The 27,110-nt window shown below is 39.4% G+C and overlaps 1 protein-coding gene across 1 annotated transcript in view; it reads right to left on the bottom strand.

Moving 5' to 3' along the window:
- MYO16 (myosin XVI) overlaps nt 1–27,110 on the bottom strand; it is a 474,546-nt gene that overhangs the window by 409,660 nt on the left and 37,776 nt on the right. The window contains exons 2-3 of the mRNA XM_077807065.1: nt 22,827–22,897; nt 17,649–17,792 (exon numbers count right to left, since the gene is read on the bottom strand). Of these exons, the coding sequence (XP_077663191.1) occupies nt 17,649–17,792; nt 22,827–22,897 (215 nt within the window). The remainder of the gene's footprint in view (nt 1–17,648; nt 17,793–22,826; nt 22,898–27,110) is intronic.

Below are 27,110 nucleotides of genomic sequence, written 5' to 3'. Positions count from 1 at the left end.
GAAGACACAGCAACTCAGCTTTCAACTTGGGTTAGCAGCTCAAGTTCAACCCCAGACACTCTATAGGCTTTACCTCAAGCTGCTAACCCAAGTTAAAAGCTTAGGTGCAGTGTCTTCACTACTATTTTAACATGAGTTTGCTAACCCAAATTAAGAACACAGTTTTTTTAATTTTTGGCAGTGAAGATATATCCTTAGATGTCCAACCCTGTACTCTCTCCGCCTTAACTATAACAAACAGAATGACCAAAGCTGGTCATTATACTTCAAATGCTATCTAAACAATGTATTAAAAGAGCCTTGGACTTTACACCTGTTTTGATATAAGTCAGCATTTTTTTTAGCCTTTGTAATACTGCTGAGAGGGGTGAAAATGAGCATTTACAAAGGCAAAAGCTGTTATGGAGCAGTGCTAGCTAAGAATTAAAGTCATTTCACATTATAAACCTGATATTCAATCACAACATCCAAGTTTGCCAAGAAGAAATCAATACTCTGAATTTTTTATATGTCACATTTCACGATAAGGTAGATTTTTTTTCTGGGATGTTTGGGGGGAAACAGAAAAGGAGTTTTGAAGTTATGATATTTCAAAAATTTGTGTCATTCACTTTTTGAAAGATTTCCTAAAAGTTTTCAGAACATCATATATCCTAAATGGATTGCTATACAAACTCTTTTTTGTTGGTTTCACAGACCATACTGAGAAAGCTTTGGGGGAAGGAGAGAATTAAAGTGGGGGAGAAAGGAGAGATGGAAATGTGTGGGGAGGAGGATTTTCACAGATTCATAGATTCCAAGGCCAGAAGGGACTACTGTGATCATCTAGTCTGACTTGAACAACACAGACCAACCATAGAATTACATCAAAATAATTCCCAGAGCATATCTTTTAGAAAAACATCCAATCTTGATTTAAATGCGGCCAGTGATGGAGAAACAACCACAACCCTTGGTAAGTTGCACCAATGGTTAATTACTTGTATTGTTAAAATGTACATCTTATTTGCAGTCTGAAGCTGTTTAGCTTCAATTTCCAGCCATTGGATGGTATTATACCTTCCTCTGCTAGATTGAAGAGTCCATTATTAAATATTTGTTCCCCAGGTAGATACTTATACACTGTAATCAAGACACACCTTAACCTTTTCTTTGTTACACTGACGGAGCTCATTTATTTAGCTTATCACTATAAGGCATGTTTTCTAATCCTTTAATCATTCTTGTGGCTCTGGTCTGAACCCTTTCCAGTTTTTCAAAATCCTTCTTGAATTGTGGGCAACAAAACTGGACACAGTATTTCAGCAGTGGTCATACAAGTACCAAATACACCGGTAAAATAACCTTTCTACTTGTAATCAAGATTCCCCTGTTTATGCATCCAAGGATCTCATTAGCGTTTTTGGCTGCAGCATTGCACTGGAAGCTTACATTCAATTGATTATCCAGCATGACCCCCAAATCTTTTTCAGAGTCACTGCTTCCCAGGATAGAGTCCTCCATCATGTAAGTATGGACTACTTTCTTTATTCCCAGATTTATTTCAGATTCCTGGAATGGCAAACTGTGGCCAGTGGGAGCTGCGATCGGCCAAACCTGCAGGTAAACAAACAGTCCTGGCCCACCAGCTGATTTCCCTGATGGGCTGCATGCCAAAGGTTGCCAATCCCTGAGTTAGACAGCTTTTAATCCACTTGATGCAGGAGAAGAATGTTAGTGGGGAAAATACAGAGATATAATAATACAAAGAGCTTGTAATGGAGTGCACATACCCATCACTGTAGTGCCAGTTCTTAGGCTCAGAACTCCAGAGCGAGCATGAGAACATCAGGAAGCATTGTGCCTCAGCAACTCCTATCCGAGGCACAATTCTTCGACTGTACTGCAGAAGTGTGCGCTGGGGACAGGGAAGGATAAGGTGAGGTGCTGCAGACCTTAAGAGGATGTGCCATGGCCCATCTCATGCAATCAGCTAACTCTACCCCTTCCTGCAGTTTGGAAAACCTGGCTGGAAAACCACAGCAGCTCTAACAAAACCACACAGTGGATGCAGATACAGCCCATGTTAGACGAGGACACATCCTGGCCCTGAGGAAAGTGGATGAAAAGGAATAATGCCTTGCAAAGGGAATTAGGCAAAGTGCTTTCCCCACCCCAGAGAAGTTGCTCAAACTTCCTGCTGGAAAGGGAGAATTCCTACATGTGCTGAGTAAAGAAGTGATATAATGAGGAGATAACAAGAAAGTGGGTGAGACCTGGAGGGATGTGGAAGCTTTGTCTCTTTCCCTCCTTTTCTATTACAAAAGCAAACAAGAAGGCAAAGGTATGTTTGGGTAGTGTTGTAAGTGGGGTGGAGCGATAGACAGTGTTGAAGGATTATGTGGTAGTGGGAAACTATGTAAGATCCACAACAGAGCAAAGCTGGCTGTCTTCTTTAACTGCTTATTTCCACACTTAAAAAAAAGATGTAAAACTTTTGTAAATGGTGTGATTATCTGGAGAGTGCTTGCTGGACTGCACTAACACATGCTTTCAGTCTCAACTCTTTAACTGAAATGTATTTTTCAAAGTATTGTAAAAATAATTGGGGATAGCTCAAAGAATGCATTTGACCATTGTGCAACAGTTAAACAAATGGGATGCGAAGATGCACTGAAGAAGGCATAGAAAAACAGTTAATAAAACGTTATTATGACATTACATTAAACAGTACCATCTTTGGGCGATGCATTCAGTTTTATTCACGTATCCTTAAAATATAACAGCAGAAATTTAAAAGGTCAGGAAAAGGGCGATACATATGGCTGAAGTTTAACAGGATGTGTGTATGACAAGAGATTGTAAACTCTAGAATTATTTGGCAAGGGAAGGAGAATAATTACAAGGGGACCTTCAAAGGACCATTGGGGACTGAAACTAAATTCTAGTATTTCCGCATCTGCTCATGCACATGGGATTTAATCTGCAAGTCTTATAGAAAAACCAAACAATTCCAACACTGAACTCCTCTGATAACAGTTCAGAAGCACACAATTTTTTCAAATTTAATTTCATTTTAATGATTCAAAATTATGACAGATACAGTACAAAGTGATCAGTCTTTGTCTCATAATATGAGAACAAAAGGTCACTTGATGAAGTTAATGCCTGCTAATTTTAGAACCAAAAAGGTACTTCTATTTCACACAGGCGTAACATTTTGCTTCATATAGTGTAGTCTGTCTGTTGAATTTATTGCCACAAAAAGTCATTGAACTAAATACATTAGTTAGATTTAAAACCAGGGTGGGTTATTTTTTGACCATTGTTTATGTTTGTAAGTATGCAAACTAAGATCAATCAGAACTCATGTTGTAGGGCAGGGATTGGCAACCTTTGGCACACAGCCCGTCAAGGAAATCCGCTGGCAGGCCGGGACGGTTTGTTTACCTGCAGCATCCATAGGTTCGGCTGATCGCAGCTCCCACTGGCCGCGGTTCACCATTCCAGGCTAATGGAGGCTGCGGGAAGCGGCGGCAGCACATACCTCAGCCTGCGCCACTTCCCGCAACCCCCATTAGCCTGGGACAGCGAACCGCGGCCAGTGGGAGTTGCAATCGGCCGAACCTGCGGACGCTGCAGGTAAACAAACCATCCCGGCCTGCCAGCAGATTTCCCTGATGGTCCGCGTGCCAAAGATTGCCAATTCCTGTTGTAGGGCATAAAATGATCACCTGCAGGGGTCAAAAAGGAATGGCACTCATGTATAGCACTGCAAAATTAATTAGATGCATTATTGCCAGAAAAGTGAGGGTGGAAAACTTCCTCTGAAGATCAGCTATTGGCTATTGCCAGAGATGACGGACAATAAGTCTGGTCTAATGTGATATATCCTAGTTCTTAACTACATTCTTTCTTCATGGCTTTCATATTTTGGACTCCAAACAATGTAAAGGGATATCATCATTGAATTGATTATGATAAATTTCTTCTTCCCCTAGCAGGAGTGAGTCAGGCAGGGTGATTAAGAAGGTAGCCAGACACAGCTCTAAAGAGGAAAAGCTGCTCCTGAGCAGTTTCTAGCTCGTAGGGTCAAATGAACAACTTAACTGGGTGAATAAATGAGTTGTAGCAAAATCTGAACAACTGTTTAGCAACCTGGACTTCTTCCCATTCCCCCTCAAGTTGCTGAAACTGGTGTGGGTAGGCAGGAAGATTAGGAAGCAATGCTTCTGCTTCAAACTCCAGTTGCTAAGCAGCTAAAATGCACTGGTTGTACATCTCCAGTGCATATTCTGCTTCTCGCTGATTCCTCATAGAATTACTTTTGTTTTATAAAGAGGGGAGGTGCCAAATGACACATGGGGATAAATGACTTAGTTTCATGTATGTGACTGGATATTGCCACTTTGATACTGGTGTGTAGGTGACAAAAACTAAATGAACAGATACATGTGGATGATGTACATTAAAAAAAAAAAAGGATGTATGCTCTCTCCCTGCATGTGGGAAATGCTGAGACGTTAAATGGTATGTAACAAGTGACTATTGTATACAGTATCTAGAAGCTGTGAATATAAGTGCATTATGCTTCTGCAAGCAGCTAATAGTTCCAAAGCACTAAGTCAACTAATTGGCATTTTTGCAATGTGTTAAATTCACAGGGGTGATTAATAACCTTGAGATATTCCAAGACTTCAAGCTATGTGCTGTACAGCAGGTTAATATGCAGCCTGAGTAACACTCTCCTGATGCATGGTAATTAAATCTATTTTTCTCTACAAACAAGTCATTGTGTGAAATACCACTGTACTTAGAAAGCTTAGAATGCCATCTTAACTCAAAAGGAAACTGGATTCCAGAACAACATAGTGTAACTAGAGAACTAGCCCATCCAAGTAGACTCAAACTATGAAGTTACTGTGTCTGGGTAATGCATGAAGTACAGTACACTAAAAAGATTTTCTAGCCACAGAATGCAAGGCATATTTCTGTAACCACAATATCCTAATCCTGCTATAGAAAAATGATCATATATTATTTTCTTATTGATCAAATTTGATATGATCCCGTAATATATAGCACTCAATCAGTATGCATATCATATCAGTGATATGATTACAAGTTCATTTGCATGAAAAAAAAGAATTAGTCAACTAATATATAGGCATATAAACTTCTGCACTTTTTTTCTATTTCAAAAGGGCTACAAAGTATTTTATACGAAGAAATAGAACACAAATACTTAAGGGACATAAGAATACCACGTGGCCTCTCAAGGCCTTTCTCCCTAATTATGCATTTTAATAGGTTAATTTGCTGTTTTCATGGGTTTTATCAAATCTGCTCATATATTGCAATCTTATCATCATATGATAGGTGGACATATACTAGTTAATTCCCATCTCCAAAGTATGTTTAGTTTCCTCTTTTATCATTGTCTCCTTCCTCTCCTGAACCTGTTTATCATTGTCTGCTTTCTCTCCTGAACCTAACGCTTTATTGCTCATTCTCTCAACAGTTCTGTCTTTTAAACACCTTTTCTGAAAATAAATCCATCTTGAACTATTCATAGGCTAGTCCTTTTCTTTTTTCCATGAGTTGCCATATTCCATTTTTAAACCTGAACACAGTGCTGCTGATTAAAAGTGTAATAGTTCCATGCCACCAAATCATTCAATAGAATAGGTGCAAAATTTACATACTGTGGCTCCTGGGTCAAGAATACAGTTCTGAATATTATCAAGTTGCCTCCAGATTAAGTACTCTACAAAAAAACCCATAGACAATGCTTCAGGGAAAGATGTGAAACTGGTGTCAGCAGTTATTTTTGTTGTGTCTTAACCTAACAATGTAAGTACTACAAATACAGTCCAAACTCAGAGTTACGAACACCAGAGTTATGAACTAACTGGTCAACCACACACCTCATTTGGAACCAGAAGTATGCAATCAGGCAGAAGCACACACACACACACACACACACACACACACACACACAAAGTAGCAGCAGCAAATACTGTACAGTACTGTGTTAAACATAAACTACTAAAAAAAAAGGGAAATTTTAAATTCAAATTTTAAAAAAGATTTGACTAGATAAGGAAACTGTTTTTGTGCTTGTTCATTTAAACATTATGATTATGTACGATTATTAAAAGCAGCATTTTTCTTCTGCACAGTAAATTTTCAAAGCTGTATTATCTTAATGTTAAGTTGTAAACTTTTGAAACAACAACCATAACGTTTTGTTCAGAGTTACGAACATTTCAGTGTTACCAACAACTTCCATTCCCAAGAAATTCGTTATCCACCCCCCGAAAAAACCTTTCTCGCGGATCTCCATTGTTCTTCAATTTGAGTCTTTAATGCCTATGCTTCATTTCGTATCCCAATCTCATTAGTTTACATTGTTGTCCACTAAATTAAATTAGCTCCTCATTCTCAGAGACCAAGTCTACACCAGTTATTCTAAACTTAGGACTTCCGTTCCACTATACGTTTCTCCCCTCCTGTTAATTTAACTGAAGAAAGTGCAGAGGTACACGTAAACACGTGAGCTTTTTAATGACCCTTCTGTCACCTTCTTTATTATCTCCATTAACCCTGTACTGTTAACCTTTACCAAAACCATCTACTTTCAATCCATAAGCCACTTTTTTGCTGAAGCAGTTTTCTTCTCACTACCTTTACACACCAATCTTTAGGGCTGCGCATCATGACAAGCTGCCCTTGAATTTTTGATAAATTATATCACTGCTGTGTTTTCCTCTAGTCAGTCACTCATGAGTTCAAAAATTCATGCATATTCATTTGCTTTCTCTCTTCCAAGAATCCAAGATCATAGCCCCTTGTAAATGGCCTGGGACACACTTATCTGAAAGACCATCTCTCTCCCCACACTTGAATCAGGGAGAGGGGGAAGCTGCAAAGATATTCTCTGTGAGGGCCCCTCAGCTTTGGATATCATTTCCCCATTGCTAGTTATTTGTCCTGGTCTTTCCTTTTACAATGAGTGGATGGGAAGGCAATGATGAGGGATCTTAAAAACCTTAAGCATGGTGGGTTTTTTGTTTATTTATTGCTGCTGAGTTATTGGTGATTGCTATGTATAATCTTGATTAATGGTTGGAGGGGGTAAGAGAAGGGGGACAGAGAAGCAGTACAATCTATGCTTGCAGATTTAAGAAATTTTCAGGAGTGCCTACAGCACAGAATAAGCATTCCTTTCTTATGATAATGTTTATAAGACAAGGTAACTAAATACCAGTATATGGATGCACAAGGCCCCTCCTTTTTGGTCCCACTGGTTCAGGACCTCAGCATTTCTAACACTGAGGATCTCACTCACCTTACTGCCCACTGTAACTTCAAATGAACTGCAGAGGCCAACCACTTATCAGAGGCCAAAAATCTTTTCTTCATCCTTCCTCCACTTGACATCTTCCACATTAATAAGCCCTTCTGCCAATCCAGTATTGAAAAGCATCTTGATCATTATTTCTAATTGTTAAATCCTTCATACACCTTTAATAACAAGCATCTCTGACACACCAAGCTATAAAAATGCAGTACTTAGGCAAAACTGAGAGGCCCTGCAAGTATCTTATCAAAGGGTTCTGAAAAATTTAGGACACTTCCTTGACTTTTTACAAAATATATCAATGAGATGTTATTGATAACTATTTACCCATAATTTTACCATACTCACCATTAGTTTTATTATTCTATGTTTTCAATGGTATCCACAATGTTAAAACCAACCAGATGTAACAGAACATCCCACTTTTGTTTTTTGGTGGATTACTCCTATTGCTATTACGTGGAATTTGAAAACTTTCACCCATCTTCTCCATCTTTATGTAAAACTGGTGTGGTTTCTAAAGTTTTAAAAGGTCCATTAGCAGGTGAACTCAGCAATTAAACCATTCTTGTCAAAATACAATATGTTAGGAACTATCCAATGCACGCAGAGTATTATTTACTTTGAGTCACAGGTTTAATATGTACCTTCAAAAGAACAAACTGCTGGGCTACAGGTTTGCCTCTGAGTCATAAGAGTAAGGTGGTAACACAGATTCACAGCACTTAATTGTAGTGTCACAATACACTACATTGACAACTTGTGGTCACAAAGAATTCTTTGACATTTCCCCCTTAAATATGGGCCTTTACCCTTGTGTTCTGACATAATTCCAATATGAGTAATATATACATTCCACCAACATAAATTGCCCTTTGACTTAACGAAAGAAATATTCTTCTTCCTTTCCTGTTCTTATACTATTGTATACAGTATTTGTAATAAGTTTTAAAATGACTGTTGCATTTTTCTCTGAGGTGGCAGCATTTTGGTGATGGAGGGATAAAGGAATGCCTATACAGAGAGCAGATTGAAAAACAAAAACAACATTTTCGTGAAAGTTGTCACCCAGTTTTTCATCAAAATTGAAAATCCCTTGAACAGTTTAGTTGCAAAGCTTGCTTTAAAAAGGCTTTATTTTCAGTAAAAACATAAATAATAAAATCCAGAGCCTCTAGGTCTCTTCAAAACTAGATGGATCCACAAATTTCTGCAAGAGACTCATCATGCAAATGAGATCTATGAGAAGCTAACAGAAGAAAGACTGGCTAGGTTCTTGTCAGAATTCTCCAATACAAAAAGTAAGGGCATAGCATTCCTTCTTCACAGAGATTTCCCCTTTCTGACATCAGTGGAGAAATTCAGTTCCCAGGAACTTTATACCTTGCCTGAGGCTCTTTCCACATGTGTGACCTACTTAATACTCATATCCTAAACTGTCAAGACACAATATTCTTCTATCCAAATGAAATGTTTAGTGCCATATTCTTGGTGTGAGAGAAATTGGTAAATACAAAGGGGAATGGGTTTAGAAGTCTTCAAGCATTAGAAGTCTTCACATGTTTGTCTATATAAGATATTTATATGCAACTACCTTAACATCTGAGTACATAACAATATTTAATGTATTTTTCCTTAGAACACCCTTGAGAAGTAAGACATACTATTACCCTCCTGTCTTACAGATGTAGAGCTAAGGCACAGGGATACTAAATTAATTGAACAATCCCCCACATAGGAAGTTCATGGCAGAGCAGGGAACTGAACCAACAGCTCCTAAGTCACAGGCTAGTGTCCTAACTACTGGATCACCTAATATTCATATTACTCAGTAGTCTAATCTCTGGCACAATGTGAGCACCACCAGGAGTAGGATACAATAACTTAAGTTATGCTTTTCATAAAACAGAATTAAAAGCAAACTTTACTAAAAGATAGATTGGTGTCCCCCAATTTTCCTTTTTAATTGTTGTCCACTCTGTCAGTGTTGTTGTCCACTTTCTCCACTGGCACAACTGAACAATGTTTAGTATTTCACACTTATGCCTCCCTTCTCATACCTATTATGAGAAGACTGCCTATCCAATTAATGGACCACTGTTTTCTCAGCTTCTCTCACAAATACTGCTGACGCAAAGAATTAACTCAACCTCTAAATATCACTCTCAGGTTACCATTAATTACTTCCTATTCTTGACCTTCAATGGCCCTACTGTCTCCTGTCCTTTAACTTTCTTATGTTTGAAAAATGTTTATTTTTTAATTATATTCTTTTCTCTTGATTTCATACTACTACTTGTTATGAGGTTATTTCTTTTAATATTATTTGCTAATATTTTTCTTAGGGTTGATATTTCTAACAAGCTCCTCATTTTTTATAATCACCATGCACCTTTTAAACCCTGATACTATAACATAGAAACTTATACACAATCATTGTATACCTGGCTGGTATTCTATGTGATTTCATTCAATATATTACACAAATAATGAGAATTCTCAACTTCTGCAATACATTACTTCTGTATAATTATGAAACACATGTAGAATAATTACATCCACACACCCCTATGATCACATCATATGTCCTGCAGCTTTTCATATAAATTTTATACTGCAGCAAGTTTTGTAGCCCATGAAAGTACAAAGTATGTGCTGAAGAACTCAGTGTTTTCTTCTTATTTCCATTTTTTATCTTTCATTTAATCCTAAAGCAAATAATATTGTGATCACTGATCATTGTTTGCCAGGATTCATCCTATTTTGGTGCTTTTAGTCAGATCCATTATAATGCCACTGTCCGAATGGTGCTCTCAGTCACACTGAAGTCAAAAGAGTTGCATACATGGGTTGCAGAATTTGGCCTACTGTACATAATATAAAATGCTATTTCCAAATAGATGGGGAATTGACAGGGTTAGGGTTAGGGTTAGGGTTAGGGTTCATTAACGAGCAACGTGGGAACAAAATACCACAAATCAAATATATAGTCAGGTTTAAAATGCTCAACCAATATTATCACTGCAACCGAATCTGGCCTGTTAAATACAATACATTATTATGGTGTTTGCCAATGTGGAAGTGGTTTAAAAGTATATATTTTCAGCTTTCCTTACCTAAACAGGAGTATAAACCTGTCAGATCTCACAAGCTAAGCAAAATCAGAGTAGGTTTTGTAAGAGATATCCATAACACACTTAGAGGATGAAGGAAACGGTACTGTGGATGAAGGAAATGTGATTCAGGAGACAACATTCTCCCTTCTTAATCAGTATTGCATCACTCTTCCAGCTCAGTGCTCAGAATAATGTGCTTCTGGAGATGCTGCCTTTCAGATGAGATATATGACAGGACCATTTATGATCATTAAATGTCCCATAATACTTTTTTGTAAGAATGGGACTCTTAAGCTCAAAGTGCTCACCAAATTTCAACTTGAATAATCACATTCTGCCTAACTAAATTTCTTCTGTAGTTTCAATGAGATATGGTACAATTTACTTACTGTTTTAACCAGTTGTGTAATGTTCCTCTTGTGAAATTGTAGAGTTTCACTGCAGAGGATAGCTGGATTTTAATAATGGGCTACATGATTCCAATATTTATAGTCTGTGGGCCTTATTATCATTTAAAACTAATGCTCATTTTCATCACTCCAGCTGTTAAGAAGATCTAAAAATGGGTGTAAATATAATTTCAAATTAATACTTTATGGTCCCTTTACCATACCAGAGTGGTGAAAAAATGGTGAGCCTCAATGTAAAAGTTTAAAATGTAAAAGTTTTACCAATTTAACTATGTTGTTGAGAGGGGGGATTTTTTCACCAGTATAGTTAAAGTGTCAAAACATCCTAGTGTGCATTCAGTGGAAATGAATGCATCCAATGAAGTGAGCTGTAGCTCACGAAAGCTTATGCTCAAATAAATTTGTTAGTCTCTAAGGAGCCACAAGTCCTCCTTTTCTTATTGATTACATTGAGAACAATCTGCAAAGAGAGTTCACTCACTCATGCCAGGGATTGATTTGGCCAACTGTCTGTAAAACTATTTTATAAGAGAAAATGCCAAATCTGGTCATGGGCTTATGCAAACACAAATGTCATGCCCATTTTTTTTTTTTTTTGGTTAATTTCTACATACAGGTAGTATCAGAGTTCTGTGAAAAATATCCTTTAAACTGAGAGACTGTGCAGCAAGTAATAATACATTAAAGTCTTCTCTTTGGAGGATAAATCATATTCCAGTCTCATGGAAGCCTAAAAGGTACTTGACATTCTCTTTACACCATTCCTTCCATTTGCTTTTCAACTCTCCATTACTCATAAGTGAGATGGTCTGTTCTCATGGCAGAAGCAAGAAATCTTCAGAGCAGGAGGTCAACAACGTTGGAAGTATACCTGTTCATTCAGGGGGCACTTCAAAAATGCCCAAATGAACTGCAGTGTTGTTTGGTGTTCCACAACTCAGACAACTTGTTTAACATTGCAGATCTGCTCCTGTAAACCTAATGCAGGATGTTTCAAGCAGAACTCTGTCTTATATACTCACAAGCAGCTCAGTTTTCCCAAATTCTTTTTTAAAAGATATTGGATCAAATACAGCCCCAGAACAACTCCTTTAAAGAAAACAGAATCTTAAACACCTAAACCAAAACTGAATTTTGTCCATCAATTCCAAATAATACAACCCAGCTGAGCAAAAGCAACATTCACTCAGATGACAGATAGTGATTAAATTCCTTGTTTTTCTAGTAATGTCAGAAAAAGAAAGTATTAGAAAGAAATTGGTTTCTGCAATACATAACTATTTTCATGTGCCTATAAACAAAAAAAACCCTGCATAACTGACTGCTGCTGTGTATCATTCTAATACATTATTAATCATGTTTATTACGGACCATAGGAACCAATCAAGAATGAAGCCCCATTGTGCTTACTTGGGCAAGTTTCCCATTGACCTCTATTACATTTTTGCACAAGATACAAATTCAGGATTTGGCCCATGGTGGGGAGGGATTGGGCTATTTTCTTTTAATTTATTGCTTGTAGATGTCCTGCATATTCAATCTTTAAGAGAGAAAACGTTGCAATTGTTTTCTTATTCAAATAAATTAAAAAGGAATTTTAAAAAATAAAACAAAATGAAGGAATTCATGAGGTTTTATGAAGAGTTATTTACTCTTTTAACTGCATAGTAAATTTGTGGAATAACAGAAGTTGCCTGCAGCTGATATGGACATTATCCAGTCCCACACTACACATTAGACACAGACCTTGAAACACTCCAACCTCAAGGTAATGTAATTATTAATATTAGAAGCTCACACAAACATGGTTTGGGGATGTGAAATAAAAGCTTCCCTACAATTTCTACTTCCATTTTCACTTGGATGAAATGTTACTAAATGTATTATTTATGTCACTGTTCAGAAACTATTGCTCATCTAACAATTTCCCTCCACAAGATTATATTTATTATTCCCAATCCTGGGAGAAAAATAAGTGATTTATGTAGTGTGGGCCAAATTCTGCCCTGAGGAGTGCTGACTACATAGGAAGGGGGCAGAATTTGCCAATATATGTGTATATATAATTACAGAAATATTCTTGTTTTGTTCAACTATAGTACACATAGGAGAGCCTCATATGCTGCAACGTTTCAGAAGATGTACAAATGCTTTTGAAAAACAAGGTTTATAATAAATAGGGATCAAAGCACAGATGATGTGGGATACAAAAGAACTTTGGTTATAGACCCAGTTTGAAATAATGGGATTATATTCTATTGCAGTTCTAAGCAAAATCCTAGGGTGCAGAGGTGAGATTTTCAAAAGTGCTGAACACTGCCCTAACTCTGCTTCCACTGAAGTCATTAGGAGTATATCATGCTGAGCATTTTTGAAAATCTCACCCAGGGAGCAATGGCAGGCTTGAATAAGGAAAATATTGCCCTGCTTCAAAAAGACATAATTTCTCTAATGAAACAGATTGAGAATAGGATATTTGAGGATTTTTTTACCCCATTTCATCAGGGAATAGATGCTCTTGACTGTTCGTGACTTAGATTTCCGTACTTATACTGTAAATTAGTCATAAAGAAAAGAAAATACATATCTATTATTTGTATGGCAGTACAATGTGCTCACAATGTCTTAGGCCATGATACTTCAACTTGAAGAGCCCAACACAACAGGCTATGGAGAAAGGGTAAGCATTAGATACAGTCAAAGCTTGTGTTAATAAATGGTTGAAGATCATGAACCAGCTCATTGCTTCTGCAACACGAACTTATCAATTTTAGCCAATGTAGTGGTCTTCTCAAACTAAAGGAGGAATAAACAAGAAGGAATACACAACAAACAGTACTATCCTATACTGGTTAAGGTGGAGTGAACTTGGACCAAAATGTGCAAATACCGTCTGCCAGAGATTTCTCCGTATTTGGCAAAAGTAATGACAATGTTTATAGTGGCTAACTCCCACTCTATCATATCTGACAGCTGTGGTTTAAGAACATAATAATATAGTCAACACACAAAACCAGAAAATAGTATACATAATACATGTTGCACCTAATGGGACCAATCACAATCAGATGTCAGATGTAATTGACAGCTTGAGGAAAACAGCAATCATAAATGAATTCAGAAATTATAAAAGGCTAAGACTCACCAAGATTCTAAGAAATGATATGGTGAGACTCAGATCAGTGAGAGATAACACCAGTGGCTTGGTGAAAGCAACTGAAAGGAGTACAGGAGCTTTTGGAGCTCCCTACCTAGGGGAGCGTGCCCACTTTTGTCACCCATGATTGACTGTGTAAGCAGTGTCAGGATGAGCTCCACCCTGACTTCTGGTGGTGAGGTGTGGCAAGTTGTGGAAAAGAACTTTGGGGCCAATCTCATTTGCATAGGCACACCCACCCCGCCTAGAATGAGGCCATAGCTGCCCAAATGGTCACTTTGGCTGCTGTGGGATCCCCAGTGTCTCTGTTATTGGGGCAGGAAGAATAAATTATTACCCTGATTATGGGAACTGTGCTTGGAACTGTACTTGGCCTTTTGTTATGATGGAGGGACTCACCATCAACTAAGCAGCACTCGCTAGGCAAGGGTCATGGGTTCCAAAACTCTGTGAATTGAGAGAGGCTGGGGACAAGTATTAACACTTGGTGGCATGGGCCCGTGGGTGAGGGCCTTATATGCTAATTGCACTTCCTCCTCTCTCCACTGAGGCATATCAGAGCTAATTTTGATTCCATTAAGAGTCTAGTTACAGGCTGCTGAGCTCACTTTGGGCTAATGGTGCACCAGCACTGAGGCTCCTCCACTACAAGCTGAATTCACCAAAGAGCTGAACTGACTAACAGCTGAAATCACTGAGCATTGTGTTAAGTAGTGGGGGAGCCTGAAGATATATTGTGGAGCAGTTTGTGGGACAGCTGGAGTGCCTTGTGGACAGGCTGGTGGAGCAGTTCATTGGACGGCGGGAGCTGCTTGTGGGATGTGGAGCGGAGCAGTTCGTGGACCGGAGCAGTTCGTGGACCGGCTGGTGGAGCAGTGGAGCGGAGCCGAGCAAAGCAGTTCGTGAGGCGGCTGGCGGAGCGAAGGCCCCCTATGGAGGTGTGGGACGGTCAGCTTCAGATCATGTAAAGTGCCCCTTACCTCTCTTCCCCCCCCCCATCTCCACCCAGGTTGGGAGGTAAAGCTCTGCAGATAAACTTTTGAACTCTGGAGCTGCCCTGACCAGGGACAGAGACTTTGGGGTCATTGGACTTTTGGGACTTTGGGTGACTTGGGGTTGCTGGACTCAAGAACCAAAGGGAAAGGACACGCCCCAATTTGCTTGGGGTGATTTTTTTTTTTTGCTCATGGGTTGTGTTACGAATCCTGTTGGTGGTGTTTCCCCAACATAATGCCACATTGTTTCTCCCTGTTATTAAAAGGCTTTTTGCTACACTCAGACTATGTGCTTGCGAGAGGGGAAGTATTGCCTCTTGGAGGCACCCAGCGGGGGTGGTATATATTTGTCCCAGGTCACTGGGTGGGGGCTCGAGCCGGTTTGCATTGTGTTATTGGAATGAATCCCCTAGATATTGAACCCGGCCCTTGTTGCTGCCAACTCTGACGGGCAGAAGAAGGGTTACAACTGGATCCCCTGCTAGTTCTGGAAGCTCAGGTAGTAGGCAAGGAGTGCATTATTCCATGTGAGCCTTTAAAGAATATTACAATCATTTTGTTCAGATGCAGTTCATTTTGTTCATAATACAGTTATTTATACCATTGTCATTACTAGAATACTCTATATTAGGAGTGTGTCAGAAGACCATTTGGAAACATCAACACCCTACTTGCTTGACATGTTGTTCTCATGGAATGCATTATACCTGTACATCTTAATCTGCATTTTTTTCAGAGCTAATTCATTATGCTGGTTTTGACCTATAAAGTTCTAAATACATTAGGTCTTGGTTATGTAAGAAACCACTTCCCTTCTCAGAAGGTACCAAAGCAGTTGAGATCAGAAAAGTCACGCAATCTAATGTACCGTAATTTAAATGGGAGTGTCTGATGACAGGATATTTTCACTAAGAGAAAATAGTTCTTGCACTCAAGAACTCTTTCCACCTTGGTCTGACAGATTTAGTCTCTGCTGACTGTCAAGAAATACTGCAAAGCTCATCTGTCCTCCTTTCAAGAAGGGCTCTGATTTGAGTAAGCAGATGAGCTAACGGGGAGTTACATGGGTTATTTTCACTATTGGTTTATTCTCTACATTAAAACAGTGATATTCTCTGTAGTGTTTCTGGTAGTGTGGGGCATGCCCCCCAGATGGGGTCATGAAGCACTAGTTATGGGATGCAGACACAGACTTCTTAATTGTTCTTCAGTGTCTCAGATTTAAATTAAGAAAGTGAGTCTCTCTCTTGCTGTTAACAATGCTAAGAAATTTTTCAAAATTGCCCCAAGAGTAACTGATAGAGAGATGCCTGCCTCAGTTTGCAGACGGCCTGCAACAATAATTCAAAGGTGTAAACTATCTCATTTATTTCAATAGGTGCTAATTCAGATGCTGATGGCAATTATTTAAGGCAACGCTGTTAACTATTTCACTGCTTATGAACGCATATATGAGAGGAGAGGAACAATAATATTATGAAAATCTATATCTGCATTTTCAAAGGATGGATGAGGGCGTGAGAGATTAGTCAATGTGGTCCAAAATATGTGTGAATTAAGATGAGTAGGCCTTTAACACCACATGGTGGGGTTATAGGGTGGGCGCTATTAGTTTCATTTTTCCTAAGCGAGAGTCAGCTTTTAACAGTTTATGAAACCCTGCTCTAGAATAAGTTTTCTGGTGGTATTTGTAATACACAATAGCCTAGAGCAAGGGATGGATGAATTTCAAAAGGGTCAAAATAAACATTCCTATTATATAAAATTCAGGATTTTGTGTGAACATACTTATAGACCTGTAGAACTCAACAGGAGTTTTACATTTGTCTTCTTTGGGGTCAGGAATTGGCCATTAAAATAGTACTTTTTTCTTGCTATATATTATAAATCGATATAAGCAAGTAAAAAAAAAGTTAGATAACACTTTGGGCAATTTCGACATTGTCCCTTTAAACTACATTGTAAAATAAACAGCGACCAATATCCACGCAATACCTGCCAAGATTAAAGTCTGGAGCCTTAGAAATAGAAAAAGCTTAACAAGAATAAAGTGCTCGTCTATCATAGGCTGAATGTAGTGTCTGTTACACTTATTATACATAACATTCTTTCTTCCATAGATTCAAAGTTGGTTAGATAAATATTAAATTGCTCTTCCTTTCATCACATTCACAGATATCTCTTCATGAATACTGAGTGTAACTGAATGCCAAGAATACTTCTTGCTTTTGAGAAACAATTTTGATAGGACTATCTGCCCGCTTGGCCTTTAATAGCAAGCAATGGGGAGAAGAGAAAGGAAATTATCTGCTTGTCCCATTTGGGACTGACCTATTATCCAGATACATCATCTCCTAACCAAAACAAAACAAAAACAAAAAAAAACCCTTGACATGACATTTACACTGTAGTCACTTTACAGACCTGAAAAATTTCTTATGATAGACTCTCTAAATATGCTGCGCTCAGAAAGAAAAAAGAAAGAAAACCATGACGTATGGATATATTCTTCTCACTGATCGGATTACTTATATTATATGTTGCATTCACACAAACATTTCAGATCTCATACCTTTGCATACTATGTCTCGTTTTCAAGAACACAATGCACTGAATTGTTTTACTTACTACTAACAGTAGCAGGACAATATCAGGATTATCACATGCACAGGCTACATGCACTGATGTCCAAAAATCCTCATCCTGATGATTTACGTTTACTCCTCTGTCAATTAGAATTTCTGCAGCAAAGGTATTATCATAACGAGCACACTGAAAGAGAGAAGAGAAGATTACACACAGGGCTTAACTCAAGGTACAAGTGAATTTATCAATGAACTTTTTTCAAAAAAAGAACAGGAGGAGTTGTGGCACCTTACAGACTAACAAATTTATTTGAGCGTAAGCTTCCGTGGGTTATGAAATTTATTTGAGCATAAGTCCATGAAAGCTTATGCTCAAATAAATTTGTTAGTCTCTAAGTGCCTCAAGTACGCCTGTTTTTTTTGCGGATACAGACTAACACGGCTGCTACCCTGGAACTTTTTTCAGTTTGTGTTTATTCCCTACATAACATAGAAAGTGATCAGATAATATATTGAAGATTAAGCTTCCATTTCTGAAGGGAGCTGATGGATCCATGGAAATAAACTCTGTGACATGCAGGGAGTCCATACTATTAGTGTAGAATCCAAATTTACAGAAGGCTTGGCTTTCCATAGCTACACAGAGAACAAGATTTACCCTTGATTAAATTACATCATTACAAACCAGGGTTCTGATCTTTCCTAAGAATTTTCATATGGAACAAATTACAGATGGGACTGCACAGCTCCAGGCATAAACAATGAGCTACAGTGTCTTTTGCCTCTAGTTCATCTGGGTTTGAAAACAGCCCAGATGTGCAGTGACAAAAATAAAATAATTATTGCACTCTGATGTTTGTTCAGTGGCTTTTGTGAAATGAATTGGCATTCTTAGTCCACTTCGTGCAACAAAATAATCAATTGCAATTAGCTTTCTTGTTAGAGAGGGTGGTTGACTGACTGGGCATACCAAAGAAACAATTCTGTGCCTCCCAAAAGAATGGACAAGCCAGGTGGTAATTTCAAAAAAGCTTAGGGCCTGAACTCTGCTACCATTGATGTCAATGGGAGTTAGGTCAAAATTTAGTACTTCTGAAAGTCCCACTCTCAATTGCAGGTTTAAAGCACGTTAATATGGCAGTCTGGAAAAATGTGAATAATGCTCTTAATTCAGCATCTTTCACAATCTTTATTAAAGAAATAGATCACTTTTTGGTATAGTGGGGAGAAGACACAGAGGAAAAAGGAAATGAAACAGTTTTATATTGTAAGTAATTTTTGAATGACATTTTATGGTAAATATATTTTTAATTCAGTTCTTGGGTTAGCAGATTTCTCATGCTAATGGCAAAGAATCCTCCAGGATCAGCCTTTTCCCTTACATAAAGCAGATTATATCCAGTTAAATTTTAAAAACTGCTACGTAAATGATCTGAGTGAGCAAATCTTTAAATAAATGCCAAGTTACTTTTAAAAAAATCTTGAAATAAAGTTGTCTGATCTGTTTGTAGCATGACTGATCCTCAGATGTATTGGCACTGTGTTTAAAAGAGGGTCAAATCTGGGTCACATTGAAATCAATGCACATTTTGCCATTGTCCCCAATGGGATAAGAACTTGGCTGTAAATGAACTAACAATATTCACGAAACCGAGTCAGTAGCTTACATACTCGACAGTATATCATGTTTCTCCCTGCATGAAGTTTTCACTTCTCTTGGAATTGTGTGTTAACTTAGGTAGTGACAGGCCCCACGAGACCTACTGAATGTAATGAGGCATGATGCATTAAGCTCAAAAAACCTAAACGACAGTTCACTGAGAACTGCAGTTAAAAAGAGTTTTCCAGTTGCCACGTAGAGTAACTTAAAATCCTTAGAGAAGGTTCTCTTTTGGTTTTAAAATGTGAGTGGGACAGCTTGCTTACAAGCCACACCGCTTTTGGGCTGTTAATGAGGGCCAGATTTTCAGATCTAATTAACAGTTTTGAGATACTTATTTTTTTGGTTGTCCAACTTCACACACCTTAAAGGGGTATCATTTTAAGAGGGCAGTTGCTCAATACTTTACAAAGATGCCTCACGTTGGAAACTCCAAAACACTCATCACTTCTGAAAATCTTGGCCTAGCACTTTTGTTGTTGACTCCTAAATCACAGAGGGGCACGTGAGTAAAGACACCAACAGTATTACAAGGCCAGAGAAGAGAATTAATTTTTCTCTTCTCCTTTTTCTTCTGGTCTTCTGAGATATAAGACACAAGAACAACCAATATGAATGGGGTGAAGATGGGCAGCACTGCATTGGTCTATAGGCAACGTGGGTTTAGGATACAAAACAACAGCATACAGGAATGGCTAAAAATTGTAAAATTATGTTGGGAACGGAGTTGGAATTCCATACACAGAGTCAGAGTCTTGAGTCTAATAAGGTTACACTGTATCTGTAATATGCCAGTGTAATAATGCTGCTGTGTTCCATATATGTAAAATGGGAAACATATGTCTCTCTAAACCAAACTGAAATAGTAGTATACTTTTAGGAGGCCAAATTCTGCCTCTGTTATACTCATGAAGACATATTGAATTAATCAGGGTTACATTTGTGTAACAAACTTGGGCCCAAGTAACTAAAATTAGATGTTTTAGAACTAAGCCTAATGGCCAACAGCTATGGTAGCTGACCTGGAGCTACATACAGCCTTCAAGAAAAAGGGAGCATGAAGGCTGGGTACCTATTGTGGGACATCCTGACCCCACTGAAGTCAATGGAAATTTTGCAACTGACTTCAAAAAAGGCAAGATCTTTTTCCCTAGAAAGAAGTGCTGTACAATATTTACTGAACTTTCTTGATTTATCACAGAGATTACCAATTAACTGTGGGAAAACTTGTTTTTCAATAATCTTTCTTATTCTCCAAAATATGTTTTTGGCAAGGTGCACGTTGGCTGAAATTTTGGTTCTTACTTCATGGACCTTACATTTGAAAATTGAAAAGATTAAGGAGTCATATTGTCTGTCCACACTCATCTCTCCCCTTAAAGCATTCTTCTTCTGTAAGGCCTTTCAGTGATAACCCATCACATATACAGAATACTCTTAAAAAACAAAGCCAAAGCTTCAAGTTGTCCCTTTGTCCTGCACATCATGTTTGGACTGTGCTATTTGTGCATAACAAAGGATCCTGCTCTCTTACTCACACAAGAAGAACCCTACTCATTCTAAAGGGATAATTTGCACACACAGGATTTGGCCCTTAAACTGTGAACTTCGTGTGGCACACAGAGGCAGGTGGTCCTCTATGTCGACAAAGCAAAAATTGTCAACGCTCAAAAAAATACAAAAATATTTTCAAATCCAGCATAAATTTGAATCATTTAATACCACTTAGGGTTTGCAGAGCTCTCTCAAGCGGAAATATCATAAGACAATGTTTTTTTGTAGCACATGTCACCTTCAGCCCATGCTCCACCACAGGTCCTGCGTCCAGCCAGCACCAAAGTGAATGGTGCTGGCCAGGGAAGCAAAGGAGTGTGTGCTGTACATTACTAGAGCTGGTTGGGAATTTTCGGTCAAAATGTGTTTTTGACAGAAAATGTAGTTTCCACAGAAATCAAACTTTTCTGTGGGAAAATTTAAACAAAATATTTTGTTTCGGGTTGGTTCAATATGAATTTCAGTTTGTTGAGTTGACCCAAAATGATTAATTTTTAGTCAATTCATCATTAAGTTGCATTTCGTACAGTGGCTAATGGCCTCATTGGCATTGGCATTAAGGCCTCCATTTTCTCCTTTGGGCTGGGCTCTCTGGCCAGATTACATCTGCCATGATGCAATGCAGATTCCCCTCTGCACAGGTTCATATTGAACTGACTCAAAATGAAACATTTCACTGTTTCCAAATTGAAATTTTTCTAAATATTCCATCCCTTGAAAATTTTTGACAAATTCAACTTTTTCTGCAGGTTTGGGATTAAAACAAATGTTGCAGTATTGGAATTGCCCACTGGACAGAAATTCTGATTTTCACTCAGCTGTATGCATCAGGGTCATGTACAATGAGAGATAACCAACAGCTGCAACCCACAGGCAGAACCCCCATGTAGTTTAAAGACCACTACATCTGCAGGGGTGGATCAGGTACACTCTGTAAAGTAGATTAAGATGAATATGATTTATTTTGGTATTAGAGACATGAGTTACTAACTTCCTTGTCTGAATATAAAGTAGTAGCAGCAGTAATCATGGGATTGCTTCCACTAGATTTATTTGGTTTGCTAGCAGTAGAAATGTGTGATCAAATTCTGATTTTCAATTATACTGCCCTTAATTTGGGGGCATGTTTTTTATTGGCTTTTTTAAACACACTAGAAAACCAGGCAGGCTTACATGAACGTTTCACTAATGTTTGTGAACCTTCTGAAAGAATCTGGGCAAATTAATCATTTTGTATTCAAAACAGGCAAAACTTGTCATATTCTCCTGAGCATTGAGACATTTGACACAACCCTCAAAGCAAAACTCAGGTGCCCTGCAAATTTATGTTGGTCAAACCAGAAAACATGGTATGCATGATGGGGCCCAGCAAAATGAAATAGAGCTTCTTACAACCCTGCTGTGGGTCCCCAATTGTCCTCCTGTACCTCACAGTAACTAAAAGTGACCAGACACCAGTGTATTTGCTGTATTTCTCTCTCTCCCTTAATTACATGGCAAACACAAACCTGCTCCCTTTTCCTTTAATCACTTAATCTGATATGCAAATAACTATGGTGATCTAAATGCAGATACTGTGTTAGATTTCCATTTGTAGGAGATCAACAGTGAAAAAAAATCAAAAGGAAGGAATGACATCAGTTAAACTGAAGGTTAAATTATCTTTTTTCTACTCTGTGAAGGTTTTGAAATATTGCATTTCTCCATCTTACGAAGCAGGCAATTTTTCCTTTGCTCTTACTTACTGTGCAGATAATTTATGCCTAAAACATCTAACTGGATTTTGCTAGTAGCTGTCCTTACTTCATGATGCATCCCTACATAAGCCTTTTGAACGCCACGATGTATTTCATGTACACAGCTGGATGCAATTATAATCACTGTGGTGCTCCGTGTAGATAAAAAATTATTGATAAACCTTTGTGGTTGTTAATATGCTCAATATGCTACTCAGAATCTTGCCATATTTATCCACTGTCACGAACACTAATCTTCAATCACTCTTACCAGATGGAGCAAGGAGCCTCCTGAGGAAATAAGAGCATGAGGGTCTGCACCATCCTTTAGTAGCCGTAGCACTGAAATATCGAAGAAAAGAGAAGGAGAAAGAATTAATGCACCAATGCACTCAGCACTGAGATCTTAATAGCCTGATTTTTCATCATCTTCATTAACAGATTTAATAATATATGCAAACCTCTGAGATAACGTATGTAAAACGATCATGTCAGCATTTCCTGCCTCATTTATTTTAATGGTTAGGTCTGGCAGTTCAGGACCTTTGATAACTTGCTAACTATAAGCAATATCAAGGACTTCCCTAGAGCAGTATTTTTCAACCAGGGATCTGGGGCCCACTGGGGGGCCAGAAGCAGGTGTCAGGGGATCTGCCAAGCAGGATCAGCATTAGACAGGCTGGGGCCCAGGGCAGAAAGCCAAATCGCCATCACATGGGGCTGAAGCCTGAGCAACCTAGCCTTGCGTGGACTCCTGTGGCATGGGACGGGGCTGACCCTGTTTTTTATATGCAAAAAAACAGTTGTTGTGGCACAAGTAGGCCGTGAAGTTTTTTATAGCTTGTTGAGGAAGGCCTCAGAAAGAAAAAGAGAACCCCTGCTCTAGAGTATGATTGTGTTTCTGTAATTCTGAACACAGGATATTCCATAGCAAGGTCAAAGTCACCAGATTAGACCATGTTCATGTGAGTGCAGAATACAGTTAACTGATTTTATTGTATTTTGCAGAGTTCCCTGAAACCTAGAGGCTTTTTCGCTAAATGATTGAGATTAGTGTTCATAACTTATATTACCTGAAATTAATCTTCATGCCACAGTTTAGTGAAGTGCACTCCATTCAACCTCTACAGTTCATTGTCTGATCACTGACATAGCATAATTCCTGAAAAGATATTTGGGTATTCTGCTCAAGGTTACATATAACAAATTCCTTTGAAATGAACCCAGGCATTTAACTCAGAGCAGAAGATAGCCCTGCATATTGGTGCTCAGTCAGGATTGATAATTCTTTATTCTTTTTCCTTGGTCTCTATGGCTTTTATAACCTTTACACTTGGAATTCAGGAATTGACTAACTCACTCTATTAATGTTCATGCCAGGGCAGGACTGAATGATGAAAAGGCCAGACATTATCAGGGGAATTCACCCCTGCACTGCAACCCACTTGTGCTGGCTAACTGGCAGAAGAAGCCCACAATGACCTCACCCCTGAGAAATACCCTCAGCACAGAGGCCCTCTATAGAAGCACAGCTGGTTCCACATTCTCATCACGAGGCCATGGCCCAAGAGAAGTTATATGATGGGTTAGGGGTATGATGGGGCTTCAGCAATTCTGTGCCATTGCAATGGCCCATAGTAGACGAGCGCACAAGTTAAGACAGCTCTTATGGCTCTCAGCCCCTGAACAGAGGAGTTGCAAACCGTCTCCCTTTTTTGATCTGCACGGGAGCTTAAGCTTCACTCAATATAAGAGTTGTGAAATGCACAGAAATATTAAAAGCAGTCACTAAAAGAGGCTGTCACAGGTTCCACAGTGAACTCTCTGTGGTCCAGTAAGGGCACCCACTCTAGGCTCCCAGCTCCCCAGCAGTCATAGAATCATAGAATATCAGGGTTGGAAGGGACCTCAGGAGGTCATCTAGTCCAACCCCCTGCTCAAAAGCAGGACCAATCCCCAATTAAATCATTCCAGACAGGGCTTTGTCAAGCATGACCTTAAAAACTTCTAAGGAAGGAGATTCCACCACCTCCCTAGGCAACGCATTCCAGTGTTTCACCACGCTCCTAGTGAAAAAGTTTTTCCTAATATCCAACCTAAACCTCCCCCATTGCAACTTGAGACCATTACTCCTTGTCCTGTCCTCTTCCACCACTGAGAATAGTCTAGAACCATCCTCTCTGGAACCACCTCTCAGGTAGTTGAAAGCAGCTATCAAATCCCCTCTCATTCTTCTCTTCCGCAGACTAAACAATCCCAGTTCCCTCAGCCTCTCCTCGTAAGTCATGTGTTCCAGACCCCTAATCATTTTTGTTGCCCTTCGCTGGACTCTCTCCAATTTATCCACATCCTTCTTGTAGTGTGGGGCCCAAAACTGGACACAGTACTCCAGATGAGGCCTCACCAATGTTGAATAGAGGGGGATGATCACGTCCCTCGATCTGCTCGCTATGCCCCTACTTATACATCCCAAAATGCCATTGGCCTTCTTGGCAACAAGGGCACACTGCTGACTCATATCCAGCTTCTCGTCCACTGTCACCTGTAGGTCATTTTCCGCAGAACTGCTGCCTAGCCATTCGGTCCCTAGTCTGTAACTGTGCATTGGGTTCTTCCGTCCTAAGTGCAGGACTCTGCACTTATCCTTATTGAACCTCATCAGATTTCTTTTGGCCCAATCCTCCAATTTGTCTAGGTCCCTCTGTATCCTATCCCTGCCCTCCAGCGTATCTACCACTCCTCCCAGTTTAGTATCATCCGCAAATTTGCTGAGAGTGCAATCCACACCATCCTCCAGATCATTTATGAAGATATTGAACAAAACCGGCCCCAGGACCGACCCCTGGGGCACTCCACTTGACACCAGCTGCCAACTAGACATGGAGCCATTGATCACTACCCGTTGAGCCCGACAATCTAGCCAACTTTCTATCCACCTTATAGTGCATTCATCCAGCCCGTACTTCTTTAACTTGCTGACAAGAATACTGTGGGAGACCGTGTCAAAAGCTTTGCTAAAGTCAAGAAACAATACATCCACTGCTTTCCCTTCATCCACAGAACCAGTAATCTCATCATAGAAGGCGATTAGATTAGTCAGGCATGACCTTCCCTTGGTGAATCCATGCTGACTGTTCCTGATCACTTTCCTCTCATGTAAGTGCTTCAGGATTGATTCTTTGAGGACCTGCTCCATGATTTTTCCGGGGACTGAAGTGAGGCTGACTGGCCTGTAGTTCCCAGGATCCTCCTTTTTCCCTTTCTTAAAGATTGGCACTACATTAGCCTTTTTCCAGTCATCCGGGACTTCCCCCGTTCGCCACGAGTTTTCAAAGATAATGGCCAATGGCTCTGCAATCACAGCCGCCAGTTCCTTTAGCACTCTCGGATGCAACTCGTCCGGCCCCATGGACTTGTGTACGTCCAGCTTTTCTAAATAGTCCCTAACCACCTCTTTCTCCACAGAGGGCTGGCCATCTATTCCCCATGTTGTGATGCCCAGCGCAGCAGTCTGGGAGCTGACCTTGTTAGTGAAGACAGAGGCAAAAAAAGCATTGAGTACATTATCTTTTTCCACATCCTCTGTCACAGTCATCTCTTTTGGGTGGAGACTTGCATCTCTCTCCCTCCTGACTTTAGTTTTTCCAGGCTGCACAGTTCCCTGCATACACTGTGTTATTCTCAGCAAGCCAGACTCCCTAACCAGGCCAAGGTCTGTGCACTGCTAAGTCTCTGAAGGCTATGAATAATGTAATTGCCAGCAGTTATGAGTTATCACACAGCTCTTTCTAAGCAAGCACATTTATTCTTAAGGTGAAGGTAATGCAAAGAAAAGACATTAAAAATAAAATAACCTATGCACATGCTAAAGAACTTAACAGAGGCCACCCTAACTCCAACCTAGGACTTTAGGAAAGGGTTGGAAGGACTGATACCTGCCAAAGGTTGCCACATAAGAATGGCCATACTGGGTCAGACCAAAGGTCCATCTAGCCCAGTATCCTGTCTTCCGACAGTGGCCAATGCCAGGTGCCCCAGAGGAAATGAACAGAACAAGTAATCATCAAGTGATGCATCCCATCTTCCCTTTCCCCCACCCTTGAGCAGAAGGTTCTGTCCATTTGCTGTATCAGAAAGAAGGCTCTAAGTCAGTTTAAAGTCAGGCTATTTATCTGAAAGTCCTTTATTTGTCAGTAGTCTCTGGAGACTCCAATTTGAACCAGTATATTTGACCCTCTGCAAGTGGTGGTACCTCCTTGGAGGTGTTATAACCTCAGTCAATTTGCCTAATCAGCCTCCACTGTTCCTAGTTCCTAGAAAGCTACAGTCACCCTTCCCCATGGAAATGCATACAATGCCTGGAGCACAATGATACATAAACTTAACACAGTGAGATCTCCCAAATATATTGCAGGAAGTTGCCATCTGTCACAGAAGCAAGATGTGAACTCATGGTCTCTTGGCCTCCAGTTCAGTGTACTTCCCACTATGCAAGAGATGCTGATATGGACAGGCAAGCAAGACCTGGGAGCATGCAGAGTGCATTGGAGCATTC

This window comes from Eretmochelys imbricata, chromosome 1 (assembly GCF_965152235.1).
Source record: "Eretmochelys imbricata isolate rEreImb1 chromosome 1, rEreImb1.hap1, whole genome shotgun sequence".
Lineage (NCBI taxonomy): Eukaryota > Metazoa > Chordata > Testudines > Cheloniidae > Eretmochelys > Eretmochelys imbricata.
This window is presented reverse-complemented; position numbering and strand designations above follow the sequence as displayed.